General features: G+C 46.7%; 1 protein-coding gene and 1 pseudogene across 1 annotated transcript; both read left to right on the top strand.

Annotated features, from left to right (window-relative positions):
• Positions 1–3102: 3102 nt before the first annotated feature.
• On the top strand, positions 3103–5252 carry LOC122455092 (mast cell protease 3-like). Its single transcript, XM_043489954.1, has 5 exons — positions 3103–3235; positions 3430–3577; positions 4063–4198; positions 4388–4645; positions 4981–5252. Exons 1-5 carry the CDS (start codon positions 3181–3183, stop codon positions 5140–5142), a joined length of 759 nt encoding a protein of 252 aa, XP_043345889.1. The 5' UTR covers positions 3103–3180; the 3' UTR covers positions 5143–5252.
• A 7299-nt stretch (positions 5253–12551) lies between these two features.
• LOC122455091 lies at positions 12552–14707 on the top strand (annotated as a pseudogene).
• Positions 14708–17877: the final 3170 nt, after the last annotated feature.

Here is a 17877-nt window from a genome sequence, read left to right as displayed (position 1 = left end):
GCTATTATGTCTTCAAATATGGTCTCTAACCCTTTTCTTCTCTCTTCTCCTTCTGGGACTCCTATACTGTGAATATCAGTATCCTTGATATTATCTCAGATATATCATCATATATATATATATATATGTATATCATCAGATATATATAATATCTCAGATATATTATCTCAGATATATAATATCCTTGATATTATCTTAAACTGTCCTCATTAGAAACATTCTTTCTCTCTCTCTCTCTTTTTTGTCTATTCAGGTTGAGTGATTTCTGCTGCTCTCTCTTCTATTTTGCTGATCCACTCCACTGTATCATCTAATCTATTATTGATTCCTTCTAGTGTATTTTAAATTTCAGTTATTGTATTCTTCAGTACTGCTTGGTTCTTCTTTAGATTTTCTAACTCTTTATTTTTATATAGATCAACTCTTTGATTGTGATATATGTTGCAATAATTTTTTACCAAGTTATTGTCTGTATTTTGGTTTTGCTTATGCTTGATTTTTGAGATATAAACTTTAAAATCTATATTTTACATATCACAATTTATTTATCAATCTCTTCTTTTAATGTTTCTGTATTTAGAGTCATTGCTAGACCTCTAATTTTATGAAGGGATTTATCCACATTTATTTATTACTATGGCTTTATTTTATACATTTGTGTCTCATATTTTACACTTACTCAGGTGGTTTATGTGATGTATGACTAACATATTGCTCCAGTATCATTTATTAAAAAGTACTACTTTTCCCCAGCGATTTTTTAAAAAAATGTCACCTTAGTGTAAACGACATTTTCATATGTGCTTGGGAATGTTTCTGGATTTTCTACTCTTGAAACTGGGCAACACACAGTTTTCAGAAAATACATCTTACAGGATGTTTTTTAATATCTGACTAGTTATTCGTTCAAGCTATTTTCCAAATAAATTTTAGACATTAGCTAGAACTTCCTAACACTAAGAGAAAAAAATTTTTTTTAATCCCAATCACATTTTTATATTAATTTCGGGAGAATCATTGCCTCTTTGGTGTGGTTCTACCCTATCTTAGAACTAAGACTGTCTTTCTATTTGTAAACTCTGCTTATATATTTTTCAGGAATCCTTTAACATTTTGCTCAAATAGTGTTTCACAATTCTGGTTAAGTTTTTCCCAAGCTCTTCTATTTTTTTGTTGCTGCTGTGACAGATTATCTTTTCAAATGTATCTTCAAACTGGTTCATATATGTTCATATATGTGAAGGCTATGGCTTTCCTTTTACTTTTGAAGTAATCTCAGGCTTACAGAAAAATAGCAATTATAATACAAAAAACTTTTATTTTCCTGAACCATTTGAGAGTAAAGTTACTGACATGGTGTTCCATCAGTTCTCAAAAACTTCAGAGTGCAATTTCTACAAACAAGGGACTGCTTATGCGACCACAATTCAATCATCAAATCCAGGAAATTAACATTGATGCCACCAATACCATCTAATCTTCAGACAGTAGGAAATCGGGGCACTTGCCTTAATATGTTTAATTATTTGATTAGTCCCCACAGAGATTTATAAAACACTTCTCTTACTCGTCTTCTCCAAGTGCATCCCCCGCTCTCCCCACCCAGGCCCTGGGGATCCACGTCAGGCAGCCACTTCAAAGCAAAGCCCACCTCGCCCTATTTGTCCTGCTCTGACACATCCCACCAGATGCCCTTTTATGTTGGAGTCCCTGAATCCTCCTTGGGCTCCTTTACCGCCTACTGGTCAACCCTTGTGTAAACACCCTCCTCACAGCCCTTGGATGTTCACTCCCTGCGTAGTAGTAGTACTAACAGTCGCTCAGTTGTGTCTGAGTCTCTGTGCCCCATGCACTGTAGCCAGCCAGGCTCCCCTGTCCATGGGATTCTCCAGGCAGGAATACTGGAGTGGGCTGCCATGCCCTTCTGCATTCCCTATGGAAGGCAACATTCCTCACCTCACTTGTATGCTGATATCTCTTCCAGGTCGTCTAGTGCAGGGTGTCCGAGCCCATGTGGGATGAGGACACCCCTTGGTTCACTGTGACTCTCTTGCCAGAATCACTATTGACCATGGGCTTTGTCTCTTTAACTAAGGTGTTGTTGCTTTTTAAGAGGCTTGGGATCAAGATGTTTAGAAACAACAATTTCTTTGATTCCATGACTTCCCCCATTTTCATGATGGGGGCACGACTGCCTTTGCCTGTCTCCATCCCACATGGAGATATGGGATGTGACTGCAGCAAAGGAGGTCTAGGGCCTCCTTCTTTAACCTGGGTGAGGGGAGCTCTTGACTGCTTTAAGCAGTGGGATATGGTAGAATAGGTGCCACATGACATCAAAATCTAGGTAATGAAAAAGCACAGCTTCTAGTTGGCTCAGTTTTTAGGAGATGCTCACTCTGGGGAAACCAACTGCTGTGTTATAAGGGAGCCAAAGAATCCCATGAGGTGAGACTACTTGAGGGGCTCTTGTGGAGAAAAACCAACGTGCCGAGTGGATAGCCAGCACCAACCACTGGGCATGTGTGAGCAATCCTGCAAGTGATTCAGCCTCCAGGCTTCGAGCAGCCCTGGTGCCTAGGTGAGTAGAGGGATGCCATCCATACTGTACCCAGACCAAAATACGGATGGGTAAAGCAATGTTGCTGTTATTCTAAACCACTGAGTCCTTTAGTAAGTGGAATAAGCCCTCTTCAGCATCACTTTCACACCATTATGTCTATTCCACACCATGGATCTTGTCTTTATAGTTTGATCATGATGGTTTTTCTCTTCTGCATGAAGCAAGGAATCTCACCTCCAATATTTCTCACATTCTTGCTGAAGAAGGGGTCTCAATGCACAATCACCCTGGTGATCTCAAATGAACCACACAAAGACTTTCTTTGATCTCTCATCATGAGGCCCAGGTTTCTGAGGCTCAGGCACCTGAGGGCTTAAGGACTGGCTGATGGAACCACCGCCCCCCCAACCCCAACCCCTGCCCCACCCAATGGATGAAAACTCAGCAGATGCTTTAATTAAATTCAAATTCACAGCCCACTCTGACTCCAAAAAAGTGGTTTGAGGCTTTCAGAGAAGGCTCACATGATAAGACCAGAGTATGGGAGGGGACAACTCAGGGTTAAAAGACCAGAAGGAAGCAGCAGCTGCTCAGAGCTGGGCAGTCTTCCTGGAGAGATGGTCCTGTTCTTGCTCCTGGTGGCCCTTCTTCTGTCCCCTACTGGGGAGGCAGGTGAGTGATGGTCCCACCCTCAGAGGCCCAGTCCCACCCCACATGGATGGACCTGCTCAGACAATACCCTCATGCACAGCCTGGGTCTGGTCCATCTAAGAAAATTTCTGAACTCAGGAAAACCGTGATCCCATCTCCCCTCTTCAAACTTTGGCTCCATGAGCACAGCGGGCAGGCTGGAATCTTTCTTTCAGGGAAGATCATCGGGGGCCATGAGGCCAAACCACACTCCCGTCCCTACATGGCATTTCTTCGGTTCAAAATTTCAGGGAAACCTCACATGTGTGGGGGTTTCCTTGTGCGTGAGGACTTCGTGCTGACAGCAGCTCACTGCCTGGGAAGGTGAGGAGCAGGGCCTGGGCCTCCATGCCGCTGTTGAGCTTCCCAGGGAACCCTCTTAGGGGCTGCAGACCCGTGCACCCAGGTAACAGAGGAAGCTATTCAGAGGACAGGTGAGCACTGGGGAGAGAGGGACAGGTCAATGCCAGTTGCGCATGGAGGGAAGGGACAATCAAACCTGGAACATAAGGAAACCAAGGTTGTGGCCTGGAGCCCACAGTGCAAATGTGAGAAATTCCTGTTTTCCTTCGAGACAGTCAAGCTTGTGCAGGACTGAACCCCCTCTGTGGACTACAGGAACTGCCACCCTGCCCAGGCTGCCAGGGAGCAGACAGTTCAGAGACGCTCAGCCCGAGGGCCCATCACCTAGAATTTCACCACACCCTCCCCCTGCCCCGCCCCAAGTTTTGCTCTGTCCCAAGCTGAGCTCTTTCCTCCCAGCTCCTGGGTCATTTCTCCTGTGACACCCCCCTCTGCTCTCTGTGCAGCTCAATTGATGTCACCCTGGGGGCCCACAACATCAGGGAGCAAGAGAGGACCCAGCAGGTCATCCCCGTGATGAGAGCCTTCCCGCACCCACATTATAATGATAAAACTTTTGTCAACGACATCATGTTACTGCAGGTGGGGCCCGTGGCTGCACTGACTCCGGGACCCTTCCATCCAGGGCCCTGCATCCCCCATGACCTCATTCCTGACCCTCCTCCTGTGCCACCCCTCCGTGGTCCCAGGGCTGTGAGGAGGCAACCCCATGACTGTCGTGCAGCCTCTGTGGGCCATCAGTAGGTGAGAATGCTTGTCCTCTACCTTCAGCTGGCTAGGAAGGCTGACATGACGGATGCAGTGAGCCCCATCAGTCTGCCCAGGAGCTTCGAGAAGCTGAAGCCAGGGATGATGTGCAGTGTGGCCGGCTGGGGGCGGCTGGATGTAGATATACCCCCTGCAGACAAACTACAGGAGGTAGATCTTGAAGTCCAAAAGGATGAGAAATGCATTGCTCGCTTCAAAGACTACATCCCCATCATGCAGATATGTGCTGGAGATCCAAACAAGAGGAAGAGTTCTTTCTCGGTGAGATCCCCAGTGTTATCCGTGTAAAACCCTGGGCCCAAATGAGCTGTGAGAACGGGGGGCTGTGGGAACGAACCCTGTCCCTGTGTCCGCAGCCTGTCCTCCTATCTGGTCTCTGTCCTGTGTCCCTGGGGGGTGAGCACTGCTTCACAGTCACAAATGGGTAGAGGCTTCCTGCAGTTGGAGCAGCAGGATTGTCAATGCAAGGATGAAACCTCGGGACCAACAGGGCCCTGATGTCAGCCAGGACCCCTAACAAAGACCACCCACCCCAGGGTGGGAGGGAGACTAGGCCTGAAGAAGCGGGGCTCAGCCCTTGCTCTCTCTGCCCGCAGGGTGACTCCGGGGGCCCACTCGTGTGTGATGGTGTGGCCCAGGGCATTGTGTCCTATGGAGAAGTGTATGGTACGCCTCCAAATGTCTATACCAGAGTCTCCAGCTTTCTGACCTGGATCCAAAAAACAATGAGACAGTACAAACAGCAGGGATCAGCCTGAGGTGCTCCCGGGATGGACCCGTCCATCTTCCCTGGGATTGGAGGCGTTGGTCAAATTGTGTGGAGGAAGGCTGTGTGGAACTTAATAAACTTTCATCTCTTGAGCAGAAATCACTGACTCCTCCTTTATTCACGTATTCGTTAGGTACCTACTATATCAGGGAACCATCTCTTCCCATTTCTGATCTGTCACCAGCTGCCCCCCATCCCAGCCCATACACCGCGCCTCCCAGCCCCACCTTCCATCTCTGGAATAAAAACACCTGCTTTACTGACAGCCAGCTCCCTCAGTCATGTGTCCCCAGGGCCAGCTCCCCTCCAGGCTGCCCGTGAGCTCCAGCAGAGAAGGGAGACCCCTCTCATGAGTACAGGGCCCTCTTGATTCTGACCCTCGTGTCTCATCCTTACGCCCTCCTCCTCGTCCACACTGACTCCCCTCCCCCACATCCCAGTGCCCAGGGGGCAATAGAAGAGAATCCAGATTTGGAAAGAGGGCCACCTGAGAAGCTCTGGGATTGAGGGGGGCACTTGTCCACCCTAACAGAAGTTGGGGAGGTTTACAAAGATATGGCTCATCCCATGAGTGTTCCCTCCCTGCATCAGAGGAGACAGAGATCAGAAGCCTGAGAAAGTTTCAGGAGGGCTTCAGGATGCCGAGGGCCTGCTTCAGTGCCTGTCACAGCGCTGTTTTGGAGTCCTGGGTCCAGGGCTCTGTGCAGCCTCTGGTGTCCTGAGGGCACATCCTCCTTCAGCCCCAAATGACCTTAAGGGAGCTCTTCCACCTTGGGCTGAGCCAGCCTCTCCCACCTCCATCATTCCTGCAATAGTGTATATTTATCTCTAAAGGAAAGTCATTGTTAAAAATTTTTAGATTCAAGGTATCCTAATATTTCAAAGGTGTTCCATACCCAATAGCTTATTGAATAATTTTTTCTCTTCTATTTTTCAATAATCTCTGAATTTCATGTAAGAATCTATTCAGGAAAGTAATTTCATTTTTAAAACATGCAGCTTAGAGATGACTGGGCTAAAGAGAAGTGGTTTGCTGGAAGTTTGCATGGTGAGTGAACTCCGACCATGGCAAAATATATTTTGCATGTAAAAACAACACACATAATCATATGAAGATAGCTAAATACAGGACATATAAGTAAGAAATTGAAAATTGCCTACAATTTCACCACCCACAGATCATCACCATCAATGGTTAAGCCTGTGTCCCTCTGCTCTGTTTATTCATAAGACGCTCTTGCCAGAACTCACTGGGGACTGGCTTGTTTAGAACTCCTCATGTGATCTTTTCCATTCCTCTTTATTCTTTCTCATACTGGTAACAGTGCTGGAATCATCTGCACATGTTCAGCATGGCCTGACCCAGAGATATCAGCAACGTGGTTCTCTGAACTCTGGACAGAGAATATTAGTGGGGAGTAATTATTAGGATGATCAGCATCACTTATCTCATCACCACACATCACTAACCAGATTTTTGGAGAGGAAGGTCCTCCCACTCATAGGAACCCTGAGTTGGATGGCACAGCCCCCAACTCAGCTCAAGGGGTGCTGGATACCTCAGCACAGAAGTCAGTCAGGTCACTGAATGCTGAAGGACCTGGTGATGGTGGTTTTGGTCCAATGAGTATGAAGTCCAAGACTTTTGTTCAACACTGTGGGATAAGAAAATTTCTGTCATAAATATTTACATTTGAAGAGCTGATTGTAAACACGACAAAAATGTTAGGCTGGAACCCTGGCAAGATAGGAAATGGGGTTGCTGTTTGGTTCACTTTGGTGAGTCCAGGTTTTTCTGCTCCCAAACCAAGTTCAGCCACTTCCTCACCCTTGGCAACAAGAAGACCCCTCATCATAGTCCTCACCACTTGTCCTCTAGCCACCTATTCTAGGCCTTCCTCTGCCTCCTGTCGGCTGCACAGGGGCAGCAGCCGAAACTCTCATATCCCTGGACCTCCCTTACTGAGTAATTATTCATGATATTATCAGAATAATAAAAGTACCAAGAGTGGAGAAATGGAGATTCAATTACTGAGGGGCTCCTGGGGATCCAGCTCCTCTTGGTGTGATAGGGGAGAACTTTGGTATTCTGTTCGTTAGTCACTAGTGGTGTATTGCCTATAAAATTAATTATACATGATAGCACACCTTTGGGAACACTGGCTCCCAGGTAATGAACTTTAAGCTAAAATACCTTTGTTTAGCTCAAAGGAAACAAGCTCACTGATGAAAGACTGCGGGACAGAAGAAATTAACACAACCGTCCTGAGGCTGACTGGAATCAGGAAATGTTTAACTTTACTCTGCTCCCTTCTACTATAAAAGTAGCCTAAATTCCAACTCAGGCTAGGTGGTTCTTTGAAACATGAATCCACCATCTTCTTGGTCTGCTAGCTTTCTGAATAAAGTTGCTATTCCTTCTTTTAGCAACTCATCTCGTGATTTATTGGCCTGTTGCTTAGCAAGTAGTACAAGCTGGGACTAGGTAACATTGGCTACACCACAGACGTCACTTTCTTATTCCTTCTGCTGAGTCTTTGTGTGCGAGTGGGGTGACGGTGTTATTCTCTCCTAATCCAGGGCAGAGAAGGTGGTCATCTGTGGCATGCTGACACCCGGCTGGGGGGAGCACACCTCTGGGAGGTCTGTGGGGGCACTGAGCCTCTCCTCCTTCCTTCCCCTGTGCTTTTGTCTGGAAGGAAGAAACCCCAGCAGCTGTGAGCTAGAAAGACCTTTGGGAAGATGCAGCCCTTCCTGCTACTGATGGCCTTTCTGCTTCCTGGGCAGGGACTGGTTGGTGAGTGACTGCCCATTCCTAAGAGTGTAGCCCATCTCACTAAGCCTCTCGCAGTCCTGACCCTTCTGCACCCCTCCAGTTTCTGAACCAGGTCCCATTGCAATGAAGAACACAAGTTTGATGCCACATAGACACTCAGCAAGGAGAGGTGGCAGGCAAGCAGGAAGATTGTCACTAAGATCTTTCATGGATCTCAGCGTCTCTCTCACCACCAGAAAAATGGGTGCATTTGGTAGAGGATGTGAAGCTACAAAACACAAGTAAGTACAATTCCTCACACCAGCCAGGAAAACAACTCAGACAAACCAACCACAGTATGGGAGTTTTCAGTGGACCCAGCTTATGAACCAGTGCCTTCCACCCCTCACTCCTGTCCAGGATAGGAGGCAGGTGTGCAATTGATCGAAGGTGCTAGATGACAAGCCCCCAGAGCTCTGCAGGTGTCTTGGCTCTTTCCCAGGCCCCGAGCAGCTCACTTTCTGCCCCACCTCCCCCACCTCTCAGGCCCTTAGTCCGCCACTGTCTGTGGCAGAGCCCTCCACCCACCCCTGTGACCTGAAATCCCAAGAGCACTATCCCCAACAACCTCAGCCAAAAGCTAACAAAAGGCCACTAGCACAGCCAAAGAACATCTCCTGAGATCCTGCATGCGTGATGCCCTAGGACATGAGGATTTTAGAAAACTCACCTCTATAATTTCCTCGTGCAAACTCACATTAATTTCACAATATTCCTGAGAAAGCCCCCAGAAGCCCTGCACTCATGTCATTGAAAAGCACAAGACACAGTGTCACGCCCCCAGGGCTGTCTGTCACCCCAGTGTCCCCTCAGCTGCAGCCCTGCCCTGAGGTCACCGCCCGTCCCGGCTCCTGGGCCGCATCTCCTGTGACTCCAGGCTCCCCACACCCCTGCTCTGCTCTCTGCAGCTCAGTCAGCGGCACCCTGGGGCCACGGCGTCAAGGAGCAGGAGAGGGTGCCGCAGGCCCAAGTGATTTTTTCCATGGAGAAAGATGTGTCCTTACAGACACCATAGTGACATTTGCTTTCCTAAGCACCACTTATTTAGGAGGAAAAAGATAGTTTCCCACCACTCTCTGCCATAAAACTGCCTCATAAACCAAGTGCTCTATATTTGTGTAGAATGTCTCAATGTGTGCAGGGTCTCTGTCTTGTCATCGATGTCTCTATGGCGCCATCAGTACCACACTATCTTCATTACTATGACTTCATTTGCTAAAGCAAGAGCTCCCATCTTATTCTCATTCTTTATACCTGTCTTCTCCAATGTTGGCTACTCTTTTTCCACGTCTTTAGAACCAATAAAGTTCTGTGAAATACTTCCTGAGTGCAATGAATCTGTAGATCACTTTTTGGAGAATGAATACCTTAAAAATATTGTTCTTCCAAACAGGAACGTGCAATATCTTTACGATTCATACTTAGTTATTTCACCATTTCCATGATTTTAATGTTTTTTTTTTCAAATTTCATTTTCTAACTATTATTGTATAGATAGAGAGATGATTAATGTTTGAGTAGATTTTGTGCCCAGAAAATTTGACAGTTACTAATTGTAATAATTGATCTGCAAGTTCCTGGCTATTCTTTTTGTATATTATATCTTGAATTGTCACAGTTTTATTTCCTCTTTCCCTCTCTTATACCTTTTACTTCTACTGCCTGCTTAACTGTAGTGGCTAAAATCTCTAGTATATTATTGAAGAGAAATGATGATTATGGCTATCTGGGTGACCTTGTATTGTTTTGCTCTCGAATGAAAAACATCTGACATTTCATCATTTAAGTATATTGACTGGTGTGGGATTTTTGTAGTGATCATTTATCAGAATGAAGACGCTTTTTTCTGCTCCTATTTTGTAAAGCATTTGTTTAAATGAAGGATAGTGAGTTTTATAGATGCTTTCCCCCGCTTCAGTTGAATTATCAAATGGTGTTTGTTCTTTCACCAGTCAATGTGTTGTGTTATGGCAGTTGTGTTTTGAATGAAAGCTGCTCATCCTCAGAAAAACCCAAATTAGAAATGATCTAATACTTTTGCTTATGGACTGATTGGATTGCATCAATACAGGACTAACATTAACCTGTAAAGTTCTCCTCCCATATTGTCATCACTGGGATTGTCATCTAGGTTTTGAAGTCTCATAAGGGACATGGGTAGGATATACTTGCCAGCAGAAATTGTATACCATTCTTTAAATTGTTTTCAAAGATTTCCAGAGAATTCTTGTGAGCCTGTGGCTGTCCTTGATGGATTATTTTTGCAAACGGAATCAATTCATGTAATGTTTATAGGAAAATTCAAACTTCCTGAGTATGTTCCTTAAGTTATATTTTCTAGGGATTTGTAATTCCATGTAGATTTTAAAAATTGTTCACTTCCCTGTGACCTAGAGGTTAGCAGAGAAAAGATTTATGGAATGTATATATACAAACATATATCTCCCAGATAAAACTCTTCCTTCGTTCACCCACCCTGTGCCTACAATTTTCACTATCTCAATAGTGTCTTTAGTAATCAGAATTATCTTGATTCTTACATACCCAACACATTTTTAATGTAGATCAATTTATCCATCATTATTGATAGTCCTTTTTATATCTTGTATTAATTTGCTTTTCCAAGGCTAAATGTATAAAGAAATTCTCCTATATTCAAAGTTTTCATGTTTTACCTTTCAATTAGTTAGAGAAGTTAGAGAATTATTTAAGTGGTCAAGTTTGTTTCTATTCACACATAGCCAACAGATTTTACTATATTTTCATCATTACTTACCATTTTGAATTTCTTTTCTTTTGATTTCCATTCTGATTTTGCTTATGATTTACAGTGGACCCTTGAACAGGCCACGCAGTGCATGGTTACGAGCACATGTGGTGTGAGTAAACCCCTTGGCTCACTGTGACTTTCCAGCCTGAATCATTATTCTCCATCACATCAGTTCAGTTCAGTTCAGTCGCTCAGTCATGTCTGACTCTTTATGACCCCATGAACTGCAGCACGCCAGGCCTCCCTGTCCATCACCAACTCCTGGAGTTCACTCAAACCCATGTCCATTGAGTCAGTGATGCCATCTAACCATCTCATCCTCCATCGTCCCCTTCTCCTCCTGCCCTCAATCTTTCCCAGCATAAGGGCCTTTTCCAATGAGTCAGTTCTTTGCATCAGGTGGCCAAAGTATTGGAGTTTCAGCTTCAACGTCAGTCCTTCCAATGAACACCGAGGACAGATCTCCATTAGGATGGACTGGTTGGATCTCCTTGCAGTCCAAGGGACTCTCAAGAGTCTTCTCCAACACCACAGTTCAAAAACATCAATTCTTCAGCGCTCAGCTTTCTTTATAGTCCAAATGTCACATCCATACATGATCACTGGAAAAAGCATAGCCTTGACTAGACGACCTTTGTTGGCAAAGTAATGTCTCTGCTTTTTAATATGCTTTCTAGGTTGGTCATATCTTTCCTTCCAAGGAGTAAGGGTCTTTTAATTTCATGGCTGCACTCACCGTCTGCAGTGATTTTGGAGCCCAGAAAAATAAAGTCAGCCACTGTTTCCACTGTTTCCCCATCTATTTGCCATGAAGTGATGGCAAATATCTACTGACCATCAACTCTTTTTAACTAAGATGTTGTTACTTTTCAAGAGGCTTGGGATCAAGATGTTTAGAAACAACAATTTTTTCAATTCCATGCCTTTCCGCATTTGCATGGTGCAGATATGTCCTTCATTGTGTGTCTCCATCCCACAGGCTCTTCTTCCATGACTGCAATATCTCACCTCCTGCTGGGAGGTGGGGTCTAGGGCCCTTCCTTTTTAATCTGGTGAAAGTTCTTGCTCTTAATTGCCCCAAGCAGTAGTTATAGTAGGATGGATGTCATATGACATCAAACTCTAGGTAATGAAAAGAACACAGCTTCTAGATGGTTCACTTTTTAGGAGATGCTCACTCTGGGGGAGCCAGGCACTGTGTTTGGATGGAGCCAAAGAATCCCATGAAGTGAGACGACATGAGGGGCCCCCGTGGCAAGAAACCAATATGCCCAGAGGACAGCCAGCAGCAACCACTGGGCAAGTGTGAGGGAGCCTTCAAGTGATTCAGCTTCTGGGCTTCAGGCTTCCCTGACACCAATGGGAGCAGAGGGGTGCTGCCCACATTGTACCATGAGCAAATTGCAGATTCATGGGTCAAGCAATGTTGGTGTTATTTTAAATCACTAGTCATTTAGTAACTGGAATAAGCTCTGTTAAGCATCACTTTCATACCATTCTAGCCATCCCACACCCTTAGTCTCACTGTTCTTGTCTGATCATGATGGTAAGCTCTCTTCCACCAGAGGCAATAGAGCTTATCTTCAGTGTTTCCCACAGTCTCTCACACAAAGAGGTCCAAGACACAATCACTGTGATGATCTAAAGAGAACCACAGAAATGAAGACTTTCTTTGATCTATCATCATGAGGCCCAGGTTTCTGAGGCCCAGGGACCAGAGATCTGCTGATGCAGTATCCCTACCACCCCACGGATAAGAACTTATCAGAGGCTTTCGTTAACTTCTTACTCCACTGAGACCCCAACACTTGATCAAACAGTGGTGTGACACTTTCTGGGAAGCCTCCTGTGATAACAGCCACCACAGCAGAGGAGACACTCAGGGTTAAAAGACCAGAAGGAAGCAGCAGCTCTTCAGATCTGATCAGCCTTCCTGGAGAGATGGTCCTGTTCTTGCTCCTGGCGGTCCTTCTTCTGTTCCCCACTGGGGAGGCAGGTGAGTGATGGTCCCACCCTCAGAGGCCCAGACACACCCCACATGGAGAGACCTATTTATGCTACACTCATATACACTCTGGCCCTGGTCCATGTCAGGAAATTTCTGAACTCAGTTTGAATTTTCTCAAAGACCAGCAACCTTGGTCCGATCTCCCCTCTTCAGCCTTCGCCTCCATGAGCACAGCGGGCAGTCTGTTATCTTTCTTTCAGGGAAAATCATTGGGGGCTGTGAGGCCAAGCCACACTCCCATCCCTACATGGCATTTGTTGAATACCAGGTTTCAGAAGACATTTTCTTCTGTGTGGGTTTCCTCGTGCGTGAGGACTTTGTGCTGACAGCAGCTCACTCCTTGGGAAGGTGAGGAGCAGTGCCCGGGCCCCCACCTTCTGTTGACCCCTCGCAGGGGACATAGGAAGCTCTTCAAAGGCCAGGTGAGCTTTGGGGGGAGAAGGCCAAGTGCATGCCAGTGTCACATGAAGAGAAGCAACTGATCAGACCTGGAATGGAAGGAAGCTAAAGTTGTGCTTTGCAGCCCAGGGTGCACGTGTGAGAAATTCATGTTTCCCTAGAGACAGTCAAGCTTGTATAAGACTGAACACCCTCTGTGGACTCCAGGAACTGCCATCCTGTTTCAGCTGCCAGCAAGCAGACAGCTCAAAGATGCTCAGCCCCAGAGCCCATGGCCTAGAATTCTCTCCCTTCCAGTCCCACCCTGTCTTAAGCTGTGCTTTTTCCTACTGGCCTCTGGACCATTTCTCCTGTGACATATGCTCCCTCTCTGCTCTCTGTGCAGCTCAATCAATGTCACCCTGGGGGCCCACAACATCAGGGAGCAAGAGAGGACCCAGCAGGTCATCCAGTGAGAAGAGCCATGCTGCATCCATGGTATAATGATAAGACTCGGGCCAACGACATCATGTTACTGCAGGTGGGACCCGTGGCTGCACTAACTCCGGGACCCTTCCATCCAGGGCCCTGCATCCCCCATGACCTCATTCCTGACCCTCCTCCTGTGCCACCCCTCCGTGGTCCCAGGGCTGTGAGGAGGCAACCCCATGACTGTCGTGCAGCCTCTGTGGGCCATCAGTAGGTGAGAATGCTTGTCCTCTACCTTCAGCTGGCTTGGAAGGCTGACATGACGGATGCAGTGAGCCCCATCAATCTGCCCAGGCGCTGGCAGAAGGTGAATCCAGGGATGATGTGCAGTGTGGCCGGCTGGGGGCGACTGGAGGTCTGACATCTGCAGACAAACTACAGGAGGTAGATCTTGAAGTCCAAAGTGAGGAGAAATGTATCGCTCGCTTCAAAAACTACATCCCCATCACGCAGATATGTGCTGGAGATCCAAACAAGAGGAAGAATGTTTTCTCGGTGAGATCCCCAGTGTTGTCCATGCAAAACCCTGGGCCCAGCTGAGCTGTGAGGATGGGGGGCTGTGGGAACGAATCCCGTCCCTGTGTTCCCAGCCTGTCCTCCTATCTGGTCTCTGTCCTGTGTCCCTGGGGGGTGAACACAGCCCCACAGTCATATATGGGCAGTGACTTCCTGCAGAAAGACCAGTGGGGTTGTCAACCCAAGATGAAACCTCAGGAACAACAAGACCCTGATATCAGCCAGGACCCCTAACAAAGACCACCCACCCCAGGGTGGCAGGGAGACTAGACCTGAAGAAGGTGAGCTCAGCCCTTGCTCTCTCTGCCCACAGGGTGACTCTGGGGGCCCGCTCGTGTGTGATGGTGTGGCCCAGGGCATTGTGTCCTATGGAAGAGATGATGGGACAACTCCAGATGTCTACACCAGAATCTCCAGCTTTCTGTACTGGATCCAGACAACAATGAGACAGTACAAACGTCAGGGATCAGCCTGAGGTGTCCTTGGGATAGACCCCTCTATCTTCCCTGGGACTGAAAGCATTGGTCAAAGTGTGTGGAGGAAGGTTGCCTGGAACTTATTAAACATTCATCTCTTGAGCAGAAATCACTGATTCCTCCTTTATTCACGTATTCGTTAGCCACCTTCTCTGTCAGGGAAACATCTGTTCACATTTCTGATCTGTCAGAGGCTTCCCCCACCCCAGCACATACACTGCTCCTCCCACCCCCACCTCCCATCTCTGGAATAAAAATACCTGCTGTACCGACAGCCAGCTCCCTCCAGTCACACGTCCCTAGTGCCAACCCCCCTCAGGATGCCTGTGAGCTCCATCAGAGAAGGGAGACCCCTCCTCAGGACTATAGGTTCCTCTTGATTCCGACCCTAGTGTCTCATCCATATGCCCTCCTCCTCGTCAACACCTACTTCCCTCCCCCACATTCCAGTGCCCAGGGGGCAACAGAAGAGAATCCAGACTTGGAAAGAGGATCACCTGAGAAGCTCTGGGGTTGAGGGGGGCACTTGTCCACCCTAACAGAAATGGGGAGATTTACCAAGGTGTGGCTCACCCCATGAGTGTTCCCTCCCCGCGTCAGAGGAGACAGAGGTCAGAAGCCTGAGAAAGTTTCAGGAGGGCTTCAGTATTCGCAAGCTCAGCTCACGTGTCTGTCACAGCCCTGTCTTGGAGTCCCGGGCCCAGGGCTCTGTGCAGCCTCTGGTGTCCTGAGGGCACATCCGCCTTCAGCCCCATATGACCTTGAGGGAGCTCTTCCACCTTGGGCTGAGCCAGCCTCTCCCATTTCCATCATTCCCACATGTATGTATGTTTCTATAAAGGAAAGTCATAGTAACAAAATTTTTTAGATTCAAGGTATCCTAAAATTTCAAAGGTGGCCCATACCCAATAGCTTATTGAATAATTTTTTCTCTTTTATTTTTCAATAATCTTTGAATTTTCATGTAAGAATCTATTCAAGAAAGTAATCTCATTTTAAAAACATGCAGCTTCGAGAAGACTGGGCTAAAGCGAAGTGGTTTGCTGGACGTTTGCATGGTGAGTGAACTTCGACCATGGCAAAATGTATTTTGCGTGTAAAAACAACACATATAATCATATAGTAAGTGAGTGTTAGTTGCTCGGTCATGCCCGACTCTTTGCGATCCCATGGACTGCAGCCCACCAGGCTCCTCTGTCCATGAGATTTTCCAGGCAAGGATACTAGAATGGGTTGCCATTTCCTTCTCCAGGGTATCTTCCCAACCCAGATATCGAACCCGGGTCTCTTGCACTGCAGGCAGATTCTTTACCAACTGAGCTACAAGGGAAAAGATAGCTAAATACAGGATATGTAAGTAAGAAATTTAAAATTGCCTACAATTTCACCACCCTCAGATCATCATCATCAATTGTTAAGCATATTTCCTTCTGCTCTGTTTATTCATAAGATGCTCTTGCTACAACTCGCTGGGACTTGGCTTGTTTAGAACTCCTCATTCCATCCTTTCCATTCCTCTTTCTTCTGTCTCATACTGGTGACAGTGCTGGAATCATCTGCACATGTTCAGCATGACCTGGCCCAGAGACACCAGAGACGTGGTTCACTCGTCTCTGGACTGAGAAAATTAGCGGAGAATAATTATTAGGGTGATCACCATCACTTATCTCATCACCGCACACCAGTAACCATCATTTCTGGACAGGAAGGCCCTCCTCCCCCTCACAGGAACCCTGATTTGGATGGGAGAGCACCCAACTCAGCTCAAGGGATGCTGGATACCTCAGCACAAGCCAAGCCAGTCAGGTCACTGAATGCTGAAGGACCCGGTGATGGTGGTTTTGGTCCAACGAGTATCAAGTCCAAGACTTTTGTTCAACATTGTGGGATAAGAAAATTTCTGTCACAGAGTACTTACATTTGAAGAGCCAATTGTAAACACAACAAAAATATGAGACTGGAACCCTGGCAAGATAGGAAATGGGGTTGCTGTTTGGTTCACTTTGGTGAGTCCAGGTTTTTCTGCTCCCAAACCGAGTTCAGCCGCTTCCTCACCCTTGGCAACAAGCAGACCCCTCATCATAGTCCTCACCACTGGTTCTCTAGCCACCTATTCTAGGTCTACCTTTGCCTCCTGTCAGCTGCACAGGGGCAGCAGCCGAATCTCTCATATCCCTGGACCTCCCCTATTGAGTAATCGTTGATGATATTATCAGTATCATAAAAGTACCAAGAGTGGAGAAATGGAGATTCAATTACTGAGGAGCTCCTGGGGATCCAGCTCCTCTTGGTGTGATAGGGAAGAACTTTGGTATTCTGTTAGTTAGTCACTAGTGGTATATTGCCTATAACACTAATTATACATGATGGCACATCTCTGGGAACGCTGACTCCCAAGTAATGAACTTTAAGCTAAAATACCTTTGTTTAGCTCAAAGGAAACAAGCCCACTGATGAAAGAAAGCAGGACAGAAGAAATTAACACAACCGTCCTGAGGCTGACTGGAACCAGGAAATGTTTGACTTTACTCGGTTCCCTTCTAGTATAAAAGTAGCCTGAATTCTAACTCAGGCGATGTGGTTCTTTGAAACATGAGTCCACCATTTTCTTGGTCTGCTAGCTTTCTGAATAAAGTTGCTATTCCTTGTTTCAGCAACTCATCTCATGATTTATCGGCCTGTTGCTTAGCAAGTAGTACAAGCTTGCACTAGGTAACACTGGCTGCACCACAGGCGTCAGTTTCTTATTCCTTCTGCTGAGTCTTTGTGTGCGAGTGGGGTGATGGTGTCATTCTCTCCTAATCCAGGGCAGAGAAGGTGGTCATCTGTGGCATGCTGACACCTGGCTAGGGGGGAGCACAGCTCTCAAGGTCTGTGGGGGCACTGAGCCTCTCCTCCTTCCTTCCCTATGCTTTGTGTCTGGAAGGAAGAAACTCCAGCACCTGTGACCTGGACAGACCTTTAGGAAGATGCAGCTACTCCTGCTCCTCATGGCCTTTTTTCTGCCTCCTGGGCAGGGACCAGTGAGTGACCGCCCATTCCTAAGGGTGTAGCACATCTCACTAAATGTCCCGCAGTCCTGACCCCTCTGTGCAGCTCTAATTTCTGAAGCAGGTCCCATCCCAACGAAGAACACAAGTTTGATGCCACACAGACACTCAGCAAGGGGAGGTGGCAGGCAAGACTGTCACTAAGATCTTTCATGGGTCTCAGCCTCTCTCTCACCAGCAGAAAAATGAGTTGTGCATTTGGTAGAGGATGTGAAGCTGCAA

Source organism: Cervus canadensis, chromosome 17 (assembly GCF_019320065.1).
Source record: "Cervus canadensis isolate Bull #8, Minnesota chromosome 17, ASM1932006v1, whole genome shotgun sequence".
Taxonomy (NCBI): Eukaryota; Metazoa; Chordata; class Mammalia; order Artiodactyla; family Cervidae; genus Cervus; species Cervus canadensis.
This window is presented reverse-complemented; position numbering and strand designations above follow the sequence as displayed.